This window comes from Sinohyriopsis cumingii, chromosome 6, assembly GCF_028554795.1.
Source record: "Sinohyriopsis cumingii isolate HCF-2022 chromosome 6, ASM2855479v2, whole genome shotgun sequence".
Classification (NCBI taxonomy): Eukaryota; Metazoa; Mollusca; class Bivalvia; order Unionida; family Unionidae; genus Sinohyriopsis; species Sinohyriopsis cumingii.
Window position 1 is genome coordinate 133,819,095 of NC_142966.1, and position 17,653 is coordinate 133,836,747.

The following is a 17,653-nucleotide window of genomic DNA, read 5'->3' on the forward strand; positions in this document are numbered from 1 at the left end:
ATTTCGCTTTTCTTCCTTTTAGTGCTTATGTGTAGCGGTGAGATAAATACGGGCAGGCCTAACTTCATTCACATGCTTTCTTAATTTACTAGATGAGATAGTGTTAAACAATATTCATGACTTATATAAGAAAAGTGCATGCGCTCTGTTGCAATAAGCAGAGTTCTCCATTCTGTAGTTTGAAACAGTGTGAAATTAACTACGTGAATATACAAGGAATTCCTTTGGCCCAAAGTTATAGGAGTCTTCGACAAGAATGCGGCATTGGCATTTTCTTTTATTTATTTTATATTTAGTCTCATCCCACAGCGCTCATCTAACCTAGACACTCATATGCACATTTATATATTCATTTCATCAGGAATCTACCTAACTAATCAGCAATATACTGTATGTATCTGCTGACGTGCCGATAAACATTACACATAAATAACTACATAAATCCATGCATTCAGACATGCAGTGAAGTGTATCTAAAAGAAGAGATTGAAATCTACTACCAAAAAAACTTAAAACAAGCATAAACAAATACGTGTTTATTTGTTTTCTTACTCCTTGAATGCAACATATTTTCTATGGGGTTGTATGTGTGGAATTTCGCATACTCCATTCATACACACCATTTTCGCTTTTTACCCAAAATAAACTTTCGACACATCAGTATCTTATGCGTTCGAGACTTATTCATGTAAACTAAGTTTATGACAGATTTTCTTATATACAACTAAATATGCTGATATCTAAATATTTTACCTGAAATGTTGGAGACGTAATAATTAAGAAAGAAGAAAGGTAGAGGGCAGCATGGTTCGTATTAGTATTTTAATACATTTCATTGCAAATATTTATATCGTAATTTTTATGAATTTAAAAGGACTTTAGATACTAGCTTTCAATTTAGCGATAACTGTTCATTACGATAACCTAATCTTTACTTACCTCAAATGCAGTTCTTCAAGTTCCTTCTTTAGCCCTTGGTTTTCTTCCTTCAACCTTTGCTTGTCTTGCCTCAAAATGGTTTTCTTTCTTTTCATTCTACCGGTACTAAAACATCTGCTATAAATTATACGCTCTAGTTTATAATGAATGTTTTCATTATTTGATTATGTCGTGTTTTCATCATCTTATCAAAATCTGCTCCCATTATTTCATATATTTGCAAAATATATACTCAACGGTTGATACAATTCACACTTAAAATACTGGTGTACTAACGTAGAGTATCTTTCACGTCAGATATAATAAATGAAATTCAGCCAAACCAACATAAAAAAATGTATACGAATATGATCGATTGTGATTGCTGCTGCAATAAAGTTTGAGAAAACTAAAGCAGTACCTGTCGTTACTTGACGTAAGATATTTATCAACATGACCAGCTACGTATTGCATTTTATATTCATTATACAAGTACGGTTCGTTGTAGAAAAGATAGAGACAGAACTCTAAAGAAAGTCTACATTATTAGAAATGACCAATCAAATGCTGTATGAAAATGAAAGTCTGTACAATGAAATTACTGTATATGTATTACAACATCTGCTATAAAACAAAAGTATAATAAACACAGGTACATATAACAATATGCAACGCTTCATAGCTGTTCGAAACACAACTCATATCTACATAAGAAAAGTAACACACAGAAGACCACCATTATCTAAACAAGCTTAATTATAGACCTATTATAGTAGCATGAATCGGTTCGGAAAACTATACAAAAGATATTGTCCGTGGTATCCACCATAACAATAAGAAACTCTTTAAGTTCTTAGAATTACCAATTTCTAATAACTAGTCTCTATAGCTCTTTCAACTATTCCGCAATAGGCTTTTATTCATTTATATTACTGTGTTCCTCCTTTCATAGGTAGGATGAAACTAAAATGAACTCTATCTAAGGAATTTTCATATTTGCATGCATATCATTTTTATTCAATCTTTTAGGCTAGCGAATATGTTTGTAGGTTTATGTCATCATTTGCGAAGATGAGTTCGACTTCTTTTCATGGCAACCATCTGCTAATTTAATTGTATAGCGGATCTGATTATGTTAGAACTAATGTCACCTAATTTGCAATATGACTCGGATTATATTGATCTCTTAAATAAATATCATATGTATGATCTTTTATATATTTCCGTTTTGTAAAAATAGAATATATTGTAAATAGATTGAAGATTTCCTTTTATAAAGGCTCGAAAGAACACTTTCCTATAATGCGAGCTAAGTGAGAGGTGGCAATGGTCATAACGTACCTGTTACACGGATTTAGTAGATACGCAACAAACAAGAGTAGTGGCATTTAAAAATATTTGATAGTTAATTAAATACCTACAAATAGAGACCTTTAGCTCCGCTATCGTTTTATCGAGACATCTAATCTCATTTCTGACTTCGTTAAAATTAAAACAGACACATTTGTGAAGTTACCGCAATGTTAGGAATTTCTTCCTGTCCTCCTGTTTCGCAATAGTTAGACTGCACATTTGTAACATCTTCACTCAGGACACAAACATGCTTCTTCATGCATGAACTCTGACATACACTCTCATCCCTTTGTTTGCAATATACCTAACATAGCTGGTTTTAAATAATATAAAACTTTCTGCAATTATTTTTTTGACGTTGCGTTGACATTTTTCTTCTATTCAAACCAGCAAAGTTGAATCGTCCGATACACCAATGATGCAGTTTAGGAGATAACCAAATAGTCAATATCAAGTCTTTAAAAACAGATATATTATTAAAACAACCTTTTTATTAACAAAAATTACAGATTGAAATCATGTGGTGTATTTCAATGTGTCTTCATGGTGTTTAGTAGTTTATTTGTCTGTTTGTCGCATAGTGTGTGAGGAAGCTATAGCTATCGACAGTTCTTCTCAGAAAAGGAAAATATGAGTTACAAGAACAAGTCAAAGTCGTCATTGTAAGTAGCCTTCTGTTATCATGCACAGTAAACCGAGTGGAAAGGACCGTACCAATATACACATACAAGCGTGTTTGTGAAGTGGTGGGGTAGACATGTTGGAAGAAACATCAAGTGATCAGTGTTTATGAATGAGGCTATCCATCATGCACAAACCAAAGGATTTTCTCCGAGATTCTTTTTCTTTTCATTAAGAAAACATTATCTTAATAAAACAAAAACGCACACATTATATATATATATATATATATATATATATATATATATATATATATATATATATATATATATATATAAAATAAATTTCTTGCGAACAAATTGCCATATTATGAAGAAAGTAGTATTTTAGTTTTACATTTAATGACGAAGTTACATCTAAGTATTTTGTCTGAACCTTAATTCTTTAAAAACTTAATTACTAATTTAAGTAGATAACAAAGGTATATATATTATAAAATTACGATCTGATAGACATAATGAATTGGAACGTATTGTGAGTATAAAGAATAACATATTCGAAACAAGAAGCCGCGACATTAATTACTACAAATTACCAGTCATGACATTGTCAAGCGAATATTAACTCACCATTAATTTGTATCTCCAAGTTACCAAAGATTTAAGAGTGGCAATTCATGCAGAAGCATTTTTCGGGTCATAAATGCTAAAATGTTCAACAGTACGGAATATTGGCAAATATTTGCAAGATGGTAATTGTGACGTAATGTACACCCGACTACACATCCACGCTACTTTACTGCGTATATGGTTAGTCTGTATTGATGATAGTGACAGTAAACAAGTGTAACGTAATTGAGCTATCACCTTTTGAAACTGAATGAAATTTAAGAAGTAACGAACACGTATGTGAGTGACAATGAAACAACTGTATTAACATCTCGCACTAATGATTGCAAGATAAAGTAACATGTCACGGAAATAAATACAAAGAAACATAGCATGGATCCAATGGAAAACAATGACAAAGAACAAATAAATAATTATTTGGAATATTCAATATCTCTATGACGTTGTCCTAGTCAAACACTACCGTGCCTCTAGTCTTGACATTTCTCTTTATAGTCAAACACAATATTGACATTCCTCTTCTGGTCGAACACTATAATGACATTTCTCCCTTTAGTCAAACACTATTATGATATTTCTCCCCATAGTCAAACACTATAATGACATTTCTCTTATATTCAACAGCTCCGGTGGCCTAGTGGTTAGAACGTCCGTCTCGGATGCTGGAAGTCGTGGGTTCGAGCCCCGGCTGAGTCATGCCAAAGACTTACAAAAATGGTACTAACAGCTGCCTCGCTAGACGCTCAGCATTAAGAGGTTGTGTTAGTACTGGTCGGCCTGGTGTCAGCATAATGTGACTGGGTGGGACATCATGCTACATGTCTGTGGCATGATGCCCCAGTGAGGGACATCACTATAAACTGTGACACTGCAGACATCTTAGCGATATGACTGAAAAATTGTTAAAGGTACGTTAAAAATCCTAATCACACACACACACACACACACACACACACATGCGCGCGCGCGTTCTGTAAGGTGGGATAACGGACCTACAATGTCTACCGCCACGCGTTTAAATGGAATTTCAATCAAGGGTATTTTACCCATGTGTACGCGCTGAACTCTCCCCTTATATTGTTTTTTGACAAATGTTGCATGATCAACAGTATCTCGTTACATCGCCATGGGCCCCTGGCCAGAAAAATTTCATAAATACTCGGTTTCGGTTTTCGTAGACCCCATATGAAACCCCATTGTTGACTCGTGTGCTAACGTCAACACATGCGGTCTATATTTCTGTGGCACCACTACCTGTGTAAATCGTCTGCCTTCACGAACAGTGTGCTCCCCGTGTAACATGTTGTTATATTTGAATCTACGGCTACCCCGGCCTTTACATTTCATGACTTCCCTCGACGCGGCTTTCGTTCGGATTACCTACAACGACTCGTCTTTAGTTTGTTCCTCAATTAATGTCCCATTATTTATCATTGGTATAGCGTGGGGTACTTTTAGTTTCGGCAAAGGTTTCTTAAATTCTGCGGCTTGTGATCTAATCTCAATCGACATGGAAGTTGGGATATCGGCCATTGCTAACCCTGGCGCTACGGGATTCACTACTCCTTCTATATTACATATGATTAAATTATACAACGGCCGTTTCACGCAACACGCTGTCACCGCGCCTTGCCTATAGTGTGTTTCGATATGGACGCATGCAGTCGGCAACTGTACTGCAATATTGTGCGTCATTCTGACCGACACTGTTTTCCCCAGGTTTGAACTGGTTTCACCAGACTCTGCTTAACAACAACTGTATTACACCCAGTATCTTTAAGCACTGACCATCTGACCCCGTTCGATAACGCATCGCTCTGTACCGCTTCATTTAACATTTTGTGATTGGTGCTACTTTCGTTGTTCTCCACACAAGCTGATGAACCTACCGTGTACGAGATCCCTACCGTTTTTGTAAATCCTTCTTACGCTTCGGAAATGCACTAGAAATATGTTCCCACTCCCTGCAACTGAAACACTGTTTTTCTGTCTATCCTGACTTTTAGATACCGTCTGATCTGATCTACCCTATTCCCCCTTTTGGTTTTGTGGAAAAATCCTCCCTAAACTACTCCTATCTGAATTCATCTGCTTACTTTCCCTAGGACCCCTCGTATCCCGGGTCACTACATTCAGAACCCCTCCGCGTACTACATACTGCTAGCAACTGATGAGACAATCACATACCGCATCAAAAGTCTTTGCGACTCCGCCTCAAGCTAACCAACGGAATAAGTAATTAGGTATCCTATATAAACTGGTCGAATAATTCTCCCTTTTCTGGTTTGCTAAATCGGAACCTGTCCTTAAAACCCTTTTCAGTGAGCTCAAACTTTTTCAGATATGCATTTTGCAACGAATCGTAATTCACTGCACCTACACTGGGTATCCTTGAGCAGACTGCTAAAGCCCTATCTTTCAGCGAAAGGCTAAGATGTAATGCTCAATATTCCTTTTAAGTTTCTGCTCAGCAGCATATCTTTCGAATCTTAATAGGTAATTAACCAAGTCATCCCATTTTCTTCGAATATTGGAATTTATTTTTTAATTTACCCAGTCGCGTTCCCCGAAAGTGGACGGCTCAACTCAATGTCACAATCCAAAATAATTTCGTCGGACACAACGTATCCCACCGCTACCACCAAAATTGTAACGTAAATGAGTTATCACCATGTGACTGAATGAAATTTAAGAAATAAGAAACACGATGTGAGTGACAAGAAGAAAAATGTATTATTCTCTCTCACTAATGATTGTAAAACAAAGAAACAAGACACTGAAAAACAAACTAAGGTACATAGTATGGATCCAATGGAAAACAATGATGAAGAACAAATAATAATTATTTGGAATATTTATTAACTCTATGACGTTGTCTTTGACAGTCAAAAACTACTGTACCTCTTGTCTTTATAGTAAGCCACTATACTGACATTTCTCTTTATAGTCAAACATACAATGACATTCCTCTTATAGTCAAACACTATGACATTTCTCCCTATAGTCAAACACTATAACGACATTTCTCCCTATAGTCAAACACTATAATGACATTTATCTTATATTCAAACACTATAATGACGTTTCTCATACATATGACCAATGTTTACAAACATTTCATATGATGCTCTTGACACGTTTTCCCAGCTCGGTCACTTTGATCACCCAGGCTTTCCATGCACACACACGTTGGCACTTATCATGGCAGTCTTTCATCTCTCCTTACTACAGCGGCCTCTAGCTACATCTAGTTAGCACGCACCCAGTTATTCACACCTAGTCAGCCACACCTAGTTCGCCAACACGTTGGCTCGAACTAGGCAAAACATAATGGCTATCAAACCCCAACAGCTAACCGTACGAAGAGCTTCTCTCTAATGGCTGTCTCACCGAAGACCCCTAATTAATATATATAGTCGCGCGCGGTAACATGTATTACACACGTGCCGGCAAGGAATGTAGGTGTCACGCGATGCAAGGGAAAAGTATATTTACAAAATTATATGGTGCGCCAAACACGTCACCTTAATAATGCTTGAATCTATGGTGGTTTAGGCAAGCCATATCAGGTATTTCGTAACAACAAGTATATTAGGTACGATTAATTTTGTTCAACAGTCCTCTATTTATTGTTGCACAAACCACAAGCTATGTGAACAGATGTGAAATTAGTAATTAGTTAATGTGTTCCAAAAATCTGGCAAAAGCTTAACCCCTCCTCCTTTGACAATATTAACGTGTTTAATAAAGCATTGTCCACCGTTGTTGAATGTCTGGCTGCATGAAATAAATAAGCTGTGTAACTCTGAACAGTTTGTCTCGAGTCCGTTAAAATTCAAACGCCGACTGAACCCAATCGAATAGGTTGAGTATTAGACAAATTATTATCGAGGTCCCCCCCCCGTTTCCTATGCGCATGTACATTATCAGTAGACCCCCCCCCCCCCCCCCATACGCAAGCGTATGCATTTGGGTTAACCCATCCTCCTCCATGCGAACGTACTAAATGGACGGCCCCTTATACTGCCTACATTCTGAGCTGAAGTTCTCAAGTTACATAAATAACAATATTAGATAGTTACCTCTGTGACCGTTGCTCGTTTTCACTTTCATATTTTTTAAGATCATCGCTTAGCATGTGCCTGTCATTCTGTGTGGTCTTTAAGGCGTCTTCGGCCTCCTTTACTCTGTGGGTAAAGCCAAACTTTCAGACTCAGTTGTGTCCATGAATTCCATATTATCACAACATTTCAAGAGAAATTTAAAAATTAGGCATAAATGGGTTTCAAATCGATCATTTTGCTAACGTTACTAAAGGTGATGGAGTAATATAAAACTTTACTAATTACAAATGTTTATCTAACGTATCAAAGAAATATGCGTTTCTTGCTAATATATGCGAAATGACACTATCAAGTAATACATCAACTAGAATAGTAATGGACTACTTTTAGACCGGTAAAGATGCAATACTGACTTACTCATAATTATATATCTTCTCAGTCGTTATTCATGAAACTCAACTAAAGACATGGTCTTCAGATTACGCCAGTTGGTTATTCTGCAGACTTCAGCTAACCATTTGTATGTAAATATGCATATGTTTGCAACGATAGATAGATAGATAGATAGATATCTGTGTGTGTGTGTGTGTGTGTGTGTGTGTGTGTCGCGTTGTAGAGCACGTTAGCAGAATCCTGGCTGTATCGTGCATTGTAAACTTTAAGTTCTTTAACTTTCAAGGTTTAATTGCAGGAAAGAACAAAAGAAGTTCTTCAGGAAGATGAAACCCCTCCTAATAAGCATAAGCATTTGGCCCAAAAAGGAAAAAGATGAAAGGTAAATATGTTAATATTCTCTAGAATGGAATATCAACTTATAGATAAAGTTAAAGAAATCTCAAACCCTAACAAGGGTTATGCCACAAACATATGGTCATACGAAAGGCTTACTCATCACCCGCCATAATGAGGTAATTGGCGGTGGAAGCTGAAGATAATTACTGCTCATACAATATAATACAAGTTCGAAGCATTTCGCTTTTTATCACAGTAATAACTTATGATGGTACCCAGTAATATAGCTTGTAAAGGTGTGCTTATTTTACTTTTAAAGCGTCTTTCATCTATAAAATATCGATTATTAACGTATACATTATGTCAAGCATAACTGAAGATATACGAACATTCAAAGAAAAAGGTAATATTATTTGCATCATGTAAGACCTATCAAAATGTTCTATGTTCTTTTAAATGGTTGGTTTTTATAACTTGCAATCAATCAACATGTTTTTGGCAATGGAGATCAATCATCTTCATGTTGGATTAATTTCTCTCAAGATAACAGGCTGTCAATGAAATGGTCTTTCAAGTTAATAGGCATCCCATTCTCTAAATCTGCATTTAAACTGCAACCGATATAATTTATCTAGTATTTCCAAACTAAATATGTATAATATAATTTATTTAGCAGTTGTTAATTAAATGTTGTTTTTTTATCGGCATGCAATGGCTCATCAAAACTTCACACCTGTCAGCTTTGCGTAAAGAATGAATTATGTTGCCCTTCCATTTTGTAAGTAACATCAGTTTGCTTTATGTTGCAAAACATTACGGACAGTATTCCCGGTTTGCTTTAACACATCCATTTTAGGTCATCCTAACTGCACCCCTATTTCATCTTCAATACAATATACCATATCAATGTATGTCAATATATCTACCGCCTCGGATGCAGGAGGTCGTGGATTCGAGCCCCGACCGAATCATGCCAAAGACTTACAAAAATGGTACTAACAGCTGCCTCGCTTGGCGCTCAGCATTAAGAGGTTCGTGTTAGGACTGGTCGGCCTGGTGTCAGGATAATGTGACTGGGTGGGACATTATGCTACATGTCTGCGGCATGAAGCCTCAGTGAGGCTAGACATCACTATAAACTGTGACACTGCAGACATCGTAGCGATATGACTGAAAAATTGTTAAAGCTACGTTAAAAAATCCAAATCACACACACACACACACACACACACACACTATTTCTAATTCAAGACCCAACATATTTAATGCGGCATCAGGGAAGAAAACTAAAATATAATTTTGCATGAGACCATGTGCAAGCTTGTAGCTATCAGTTTACAGGACTGAATCACATAGTGATGAGTAGTACATTTTATATTCCGTTATCAGTAAACGTTTGAAATTTATCTGTATCCCAGTATGAATACGTGTCTTTTCTTAAATACTTGGGTCCATTCCGATAAAATGTTTTGTTGTCTCTGTTAAGTATTAAACACTTATATGTGTTAGCGTCTCTCTAGACTGTCCTTGAAAATAGTTGGTATGATTCCCCAATGCTCATATGAATCATTTTAACCTCTTTCTTGATAAACTTACGGCTGTAAAATCCAGTCCTGAATAAAGAATGATATACATTTAAATATTTAAAATTTAAATTGCATTCGCTAATTTCTGGACATCTATGCTTTCCTGTTTAATTGGCACGGGCACGTCTATTTTGTACGTCAGCCTTACAAGCTTTGAGTTTATCGTTTGTTATTTTTATAATGCGGATTTGGCGTACATGTCTTTAAAAGAATGTTTATGTCTTCCAGGTGTGCCTGCTATAGGTTTTACTTTATTCGGCCTATATTCCTTGTACACTAGTTTCCAATGTTATGCAACACGTCGTAAATTCCTTCAGTGAAATATTTTCCATTATAACCGGTTTTATTATATACCATGTCAATTAATTTAGCTTATACAAAATCCATGATGGAATGTGTTTGGTCATTATGATTTTCCAGGATATTTGAGACCGTGTTTAAGTCATCATCTCCGAATGATACTTGTCCATGATACTTTCAAAATCACACTAAATAACACAAGGTTCTTTAAATTTATATTGTCTTTTGTGTTCTAGTATGTCTTGTTTGTTATAAAATGTTCGATCATTCTATATAGATATATTTTTGACTATCTTGTTCGCTAATATGGGATGTTACTAGTTTGGAATAGTTTCTCATTTCAGCATAGTAATACATTACATCTTTGTAACCATAACGTCCACCAAACTGAAATGTAATTAACATTTATATGGCTCTGTACATTTGCCTCAATAAATCTAACGCATTTGATAGGATTTCCCTAATATTAATCTGGCAAAGATATAATGTCTTCCACTTCCAGAAATTCATATACATTTCTAGGAATACGAAAATAATTTTACTACTTGTTTAAAAATATCCTCTGCTTTCAATTTTACAAGTGAATGCATCTGTCTATATTGTAATTTGATGGTTTAGGTTTAGTTATCCATGATACATTAAAAATAAATTCTGCAGCATGCAAGAAACAAGTTTATCATTCATATCAATATCATGCTGCTTTGCTCTTAATAAATTTCAGAGAAATTTACCAGTGCATTTGCTCTGAGTGGTTGGTACATATCTATAAGCTGTGCAAAATGTTCGATTCTGTCAAGCATCGGTTTTGTACGTTCGCTTATTTCCTGTCATTTCTTGTTAAATGTATGTGTGCAAAACATCAAATAAACATTCAATGGCATTATCACTCACATCTTTGTTCCATATAATTAGGATGACTGCTTAGTAGTACATATATTATACTCTAAGTGTACGCCTTCATTAGTAGATCCTTTCATAAATCTGGCTACTGAGTCACGTTTAACTTTACAGAGCCGAATTGGATGATGATCTTGCGCAAGTTTCCTTCAGTGTCGTGAACAACAAGCATGTACATATTAATGGCAACCATCTTAAATTGTATGTACATTTAAAAATAGTCATATAATGATAACAATGTCTTTAAGTGATATTAATGTTAAGTGTTTTATTCCTGACCCTTTATTATTTTCTAGTTTGAAAACGAATATTAAATATATATATATTTGTGTTCTCACTTATTTTTGCATCTTGTGTACAAGCATTGAAGTGCTTGTTTGATTTAACAAGAAAGCATTCAATATATATTTAACTAATTTGGCATGTGTTTTAAACAATATACATTTTAGAGAACTTCACACGTTACTATCTGTCAATTTTGAAACTTTGTTAGTTATGTCGGAGCTGCAGCAATTACCAATTCCAGGAGCATACACGCTCGTACAGTTGATTTGTATATGTACTCTATAATCACATTTTGTGCTCCGTTAATTACGAACTATCTCTAAAACTATTTTGCATGTGTCGTCTTGATGACTTTATGTCAGTCGCAGCGAAACTTTATCTTAAGACTGTTATGCATCAGCCGCACAATGCAATCTGTTAAATATTTGTTATTCCTGGATTGCTATTTTATATCCATATTTGACTACATGTGAGCCCACTGTGAATACATAATGACAATGACATGCTGTTCATGAGCTTCATGAGCACGACCTCAATTTTTTGCGTGAATGTTTGAGTTGTTAGAATGAGTTGTACTTTGTGGCAAAATAAATTGCTGAGTACATTTTGATCTACATTTATGACGTTGAACACTACATACCAGATGGTGATTGCTAATTACATGGAAAGTATTTCAAAAAAGGTCAGAACCTAATCACAGACGACAGATTGCGTTGAAATCAAACGCCATACTTCCTAACCAAGGGCTTCCGTTTCTAACACTGTGTAAAAGCCTGGATAGTACCATACTAGTATAAAACATCTCATTATTACAATAACTGGCTCCTGTACACATATACTGCGTCTGTAGCAAAAGCAAAAAATACAAATAATAATAAAAGAAAGGATTGCATAGGTGCTCAATAGTTTAGATCACGAATGTAATATTTTGCCGAATAAAAAGCATTGCCGCGGCCATTATATTATTAGTAATTGGCATGTGTGAAACATGCCGACGACTTAATTTAGACTGCCGAACAAGAGAAGCAAAACATATAAATGAATTCGGGTCTATTTTCCCTCAGAAGCTGTCCACTCTGCAGTTATTTATTTGCCTGTAAAAACGTAGCGAGCGACATTTTTATTGTACCTCAATCTGACGAGATTCTGTTATGTTTTCCTATTATTAGTTAATGGTGATACAAAACAATATGATTCATCTAGTAGTTTTGAATGATTTTTAGAGCACCCCAATCCTTCCTGATCAATTATATAATGTACTCGAATCTCTCTTTGCAAAATGTATATTCATAAATATATATGTTACAGTCAATTTATATGCCACTGGTATTCTCGTGCAGACGAACAAAAGTTCATTTTCCCAACATTTCTGTTTCAAATGTTCATATGCTTCTCAAACATAAATGTAGCTACATAACGTCATAAATACCTTGAGTGCCAGACTTGGACCACCGCAGAAATACAATAAAATAAACCTACAGTAATATATGAAGATGGATCTGTTTCGCTGTTAGAACAATTTATCGAAAGAATTTGGGAAATATAAATATGCTTCATTGCAAGTTGTAACAATTAATACATGAGAACTGACTGTTGGGAAACCACTTTCAATACAATATATTTACCGAATATACTGCTCTCTTGTAATCCCATTTACATGTTCTTGTTATAATCGATTCAGTAAACCTTTGTGTTCTGTTGTCAGTGTAAATGTCAATGACGGTATAACAATTATATCTTAGGTTCTCATTGATTTCTTTTGTGTCTAATATTAGACTTTAATTATTTTATAAATTGTTTGGGTGTATACATGTATATGCGAGTTTGTCCATGCCCGATACCATTAATCTATTCATGTTATTCAATAACTTTATAATTAAGAATAACACGTTTACATACTTTCTGGGCAGATTCGTTATCTTCTGTCTTTGCGAATTCATTTCTTTCCGTAGATTATCTATCTCCTTTCTCGAGTTTTCCAAGGAGTCTTCTAATGTAGATATTCTGGGAGTAAACAGAAAATAAATAGACAAAAAGTAAAAAAATGAAATTCAAAATGCAGATACACGTTATACTGCTTGATCAAAATAGAACATTTAATTGATGTTGTGAGGGGTTTCCAAACGGTTTTTAATGTTTCCAATTGTTCATAAACACCTTACTACATTCTGTATCTGTCTCTTTGCTTGAGAGTGCGTGATATATTCAACCCAAAACTGTTTGCTTGTTTTAGTCAATCAAATAGAGAAAACTATCTTCCTGCGAACATCCGTTGATAAAATAATGATTATTGGCCATTGTATTAACTCCTTTTCCGCTGCTTATGCAAACTTTTAATTGGCTCCTTTCCTTTTCGATCGAAAATAAACTTTACGAACATAAGAGCATGCTAAGGATAAATGTGTAAGGGTGCTAGATATACTGTTCTGCTATATGTTGGTTTGATTAAAATACAAACTCCATTTGCTACTATTGCATTAAACAATAACCGTTTTCTATTCCATGTTTTGAACACAACAATTAATGAGTAAGAACTGAGAAGAACTAAATACAACTTCCTCAAAGTTTTATAATTGTTATTTTAAAACTAATATAGAAGAGTGTGCGTTTTGCACATTATGTGTGCGTGTTTATGTGCATGTGGGTCTGTGACACTGTGTGTATGCGTGCTCTCGCTCACACTCTGTTTGTCGCTTGCCTTTTATTAAGATTTAGCATGAAACTAAATATTCACCTGTTATCTTAGAATTCATTATATTTGCTCTTTTGGTTTCAAACCACCGAAGTCAGTCGCAAGCATAGTAGCAACCTTATAATATAAGTATTCTGGTTCAGACTTACGAATAAGTAAGTCTGAACCAGAATACTTATATTATAAGGTTACATTCAGAAATTTAAAATCTGATGTATTGCGATATATGTTTATACAGAATACTTAAGGGACCACCAAATGTTTTCCGTTATGGAAATGGGTCCTTCATTGAAGGCTGAAATTAGTTAACGAACCTAAGATGGGGGATTCAACAATGCTGCCCTTTATTAACATATATGTCTTCTAGTGGAAATCTATCATAATGATCGGTTTCATGGACTATATAATTACATTTTTTCATGTTCTTTGTTCTTTGATTCATGAGATATAATTTCTTGCATAAGCTGTTCCTTTTCATTCTGCATTTTTTTCATAGTTTCTTCCAGCTTGGATACACTGTGATAAGAGAATAAAACATAGTTTTTTAGGTATTCATTTGTTTTAAAAATCAATGCAAGAAAGCTAAGATAAAAGGAATTTAAAAGAAAAACAAGTATTATTAAAACAGTGTCATAACGGCATTATTAAACTCATGTTCAGCTAGCGGACAAATGTTTAGATGAAGCACATAAATGCATTAAGGATTAAAGCTTCTGGTTTAATAACTTTAATTATTTATGCTGCTATCATATCCCGCGATAAATGTCAATGTAACATGTGTGCTTCATCGTGTCCTCTGGTTTACATGATGTTAACATGTGTACACTCTTTAACAATCTCATCATTGATAGTATCAATTCTTCATTTAGTGTATTAATTTTCAATTTTTACCCATAAGTTCATTTGTGTTTATCACATGAATCAATGGTTTCATACTTGACCTGTCTAAGAGATCTTTGTTCTTTTTTTCCCAAGACTGGATTTCTTTCTGGGTTTTATTTCTCTCATCCAAACAGGCCTGCATACATCGGTCAAGGATTAACAATTGTCTGTAAGTATGGAAAGGAACTGGTGCGGAACATTAATGTGATGACTGTAGATAAGGAGAAGTATATCCTTGTAATTTTATTATATCTGTTCTACTTGATTCGTCAAGGAGAGTAGCATAAATTCAATTCACATTTTAACCCTACATCGAATTAGTTTTTTTTAAAACTTTCATGTTGGACTCGTTGCGAAATAACATGTGTATCAAGAGAAACACGTTCTCCTACAATACTGACACTATTGGCTTCTCTTTAGAATTAATGACATGTATAATTGATATGACAAATAATAATAATAATAATAATAATAATAATAATGATAATGATAATAATGAGGACTTTGTATAGCGCATAATCCGGAAAAGCTCTAAGCGCTTTAAAACATTAGACAACACCTATAAGATAAAAAACATACAATGATATGATTACAAAAACAAACACCATGAAATTAGAAAACATAAAAAAATGCTGATAATATTTAAGGTAGGAAACATTATTAGGTCTTTAAGTTTGTTCTTGCAGTCGAGATAAGTGAGTTTTGAGAGCCCTCTTGACTGGGATCATTGTCTTTTTGTGTCTAAGTTCAATGGGCAATTCATTCCACGTTGCTGGGCCCTGGTATGCAAAAGAACGCTGTCCATATGACTTTGTTTTCATAACGGGAATAATGAGTTGTCAGAAGAGGGGCGTAAGTATATTGCTGGTGTGCACATATGGGTGAGGTCGGATAGGTATGTTGGACTAGAGTCTGTCAGTAAAACGTAGCACATATAACAAATTTTGAGTTTGATTCTGGATCGAATGGATAGCCAGTGTAGGGTACAGGGCAGCGGAGAGGTGTGCTCTGATCGTTGTACTCTAAGTATTATCCGAGCAGCTGTGTTTTGAACTTTTTGAAGCTTCTGGAGCATATATTGAGATGAACCAGACAGAATTGAGTTACAATAGGCCAGTCTTGAAAGTACTAATGAACACACAAGTGTTTTAGTGGCATCAACTGAAAGATATTTGCGAACGGAGCTGATGCATCTCAGCTCCAGATATACAAGCCTTGCATATGTTCATGACATGTTGGTGCAATGTGAGAGTACTGTCCACGGTAACACCTAGGTTTCGTACTGATTGTGTGAATTTAATGTTGGTGTTGCTGATATTTATTGTTTGAGGTAAACGATGTGAATGAGAAAGTCTTTGTGTTGTGATCAGAATGGCCGCAGCTTTATATTCATTCATCTGCAGCTTGTTACATGTCATCCATGATTTCACATAAGAAATGCACATCTCTACACCTGGATGGTAGCATCAACTTCAGTTGGGTGGCTAGATTTGTATATTTGGGTGTCATCAGCGTACAGTTGGTGAGACACTGGATGATGATATATGACACTTGAGAGCGGTGGAGTGTATAGAATGGTGAGTACAGGTCCAAGAACAGACCCCTGTGGAACACCACAACATACCAGCTGGGCTGGATCGAATTCCATTCGCAGATACAATTTGTGTCCTGTTGACCAAGTAGGACTTGAACCACAGTAAGGCTGTATCATGAATGCCAAATAAATGCTGCAGACGGTGAAGTAATGTATAATGGTCTATTGTATCAAATACTGCGGACAAATCATGGAGGGTGAGGACTGTAATCTTTCTGCTATCTAAAGCAGAAAGAATGTCATTAACTACTTTTAGAAGAGTAGTTTCAGTACTGTGGCAAGGGCGATATGCAGATTGTACATTGCTAAAAAGACTGTTTGAATTCAGATGAGATATACAAGCTTCGATAGAACAACCTTTTCTAAGATTTTTTATATGAATGGGAGAATAGAATCTGTGCGGTAGTTCTTTAAATCGTTATAGTATAGTGTTGGTTTCTTCAGCAATGGCAGTTTTGGAAAATGATGGGAATTCCCCAGATGAGAGAGAGGTATTAATAACATCAGTTAGTGAAGGCAATACTGGATATAAGCACTCACGCTGCAGTGATGTTGGAATTAGATCAAGTTCACATGACTTTGGTGCACTCTTTATCAGGATTGTACGTACGAAATCCATAGAGACAGGTTCAAATGCTGCTAATGGTCGCCGCTCAAGTTCCGTATCCCAACTGTATCGTGACGACGAGTAAATTGAAATTGTGGTGTCAAGCTTATCTCTAATGGTTTGTACTTTGTCACGAAGAAATTTGCAAACATGTCCGGAAGGTCGACTGGAGAGGAGATAGTTGGAAGTGATGGACATTGGTTCCTTGACATTAGCTTGCTTGTAATCTCGAAAAGCTCTTTGCAGCTGAAACTTTCCATGATCTTAGTAGTGTAGTGGTCTGACTTCGCTGCATAGACTATATTTTGTGACATTCTTCTTAGCGGCTTCATAGATTTGCTTATGAATAGTGAGTCTGGTTGAAAGCCAAAGGCTCTCAGCTTTACGGCAGTCTCTTTTATCAGATCGAAGCTGATCCCTAACCATGGAGAACACTTTTGAATTGATACTCTGCACTTGGTAGCTGGGGCATGTTTGTCGAGCAATGAACACA

At 35.4% G+C, this 17,653-nt stretch overlaps 1 protein-coding gene and 1 long non-coding RNA gene across 2 annotated transcripts in view; one reads left to right on the forward strand and one right to left on the reverse strand.

The window, feature by feature from the left end:
* Positions 1-17,653, reverse strand: part of LOC149798029 (uncharacterized) — a 77,777-nt gene that overhangs the window by 14,136 nt on the left and 45,988 nt on the right. Inside the window, exons 7-11 of the mRNA XM_089963117.1 lie at positions 15,019-15,126; positions 14,489-14,593; positions 13,285-13,389; positions 7,604-7,708; positions 940-1,056 (exon numbers count right to left, since the gene is read on the reverse strand). Of these exons, the coding sequence (XP_089819243.1) occupies positions 940-1,056; positions 7,604-7,708; positions 13,285-13,389; positions 14,489-14,593; positions 15,019-15,126 (540 nt within the window). The remainder of the gene's footprint in view (positions 1-939; positions 1,057-7,603; positions 7,709-13,284; positions 13,390-14,488; positions 14,594-15,018; positions 15,127-17,653) is intronic.
* Positions 7,715-11,427, forward strand: LOC149798030 (uncharacterized). The gene is made up of 2 exons (XR_016421947.1): positions 7,715-8,360; positions 11,215-11,427. It is a non-coding gene; the product is annotated as an uncharacterized LOC149798030 (long non-coding RNA).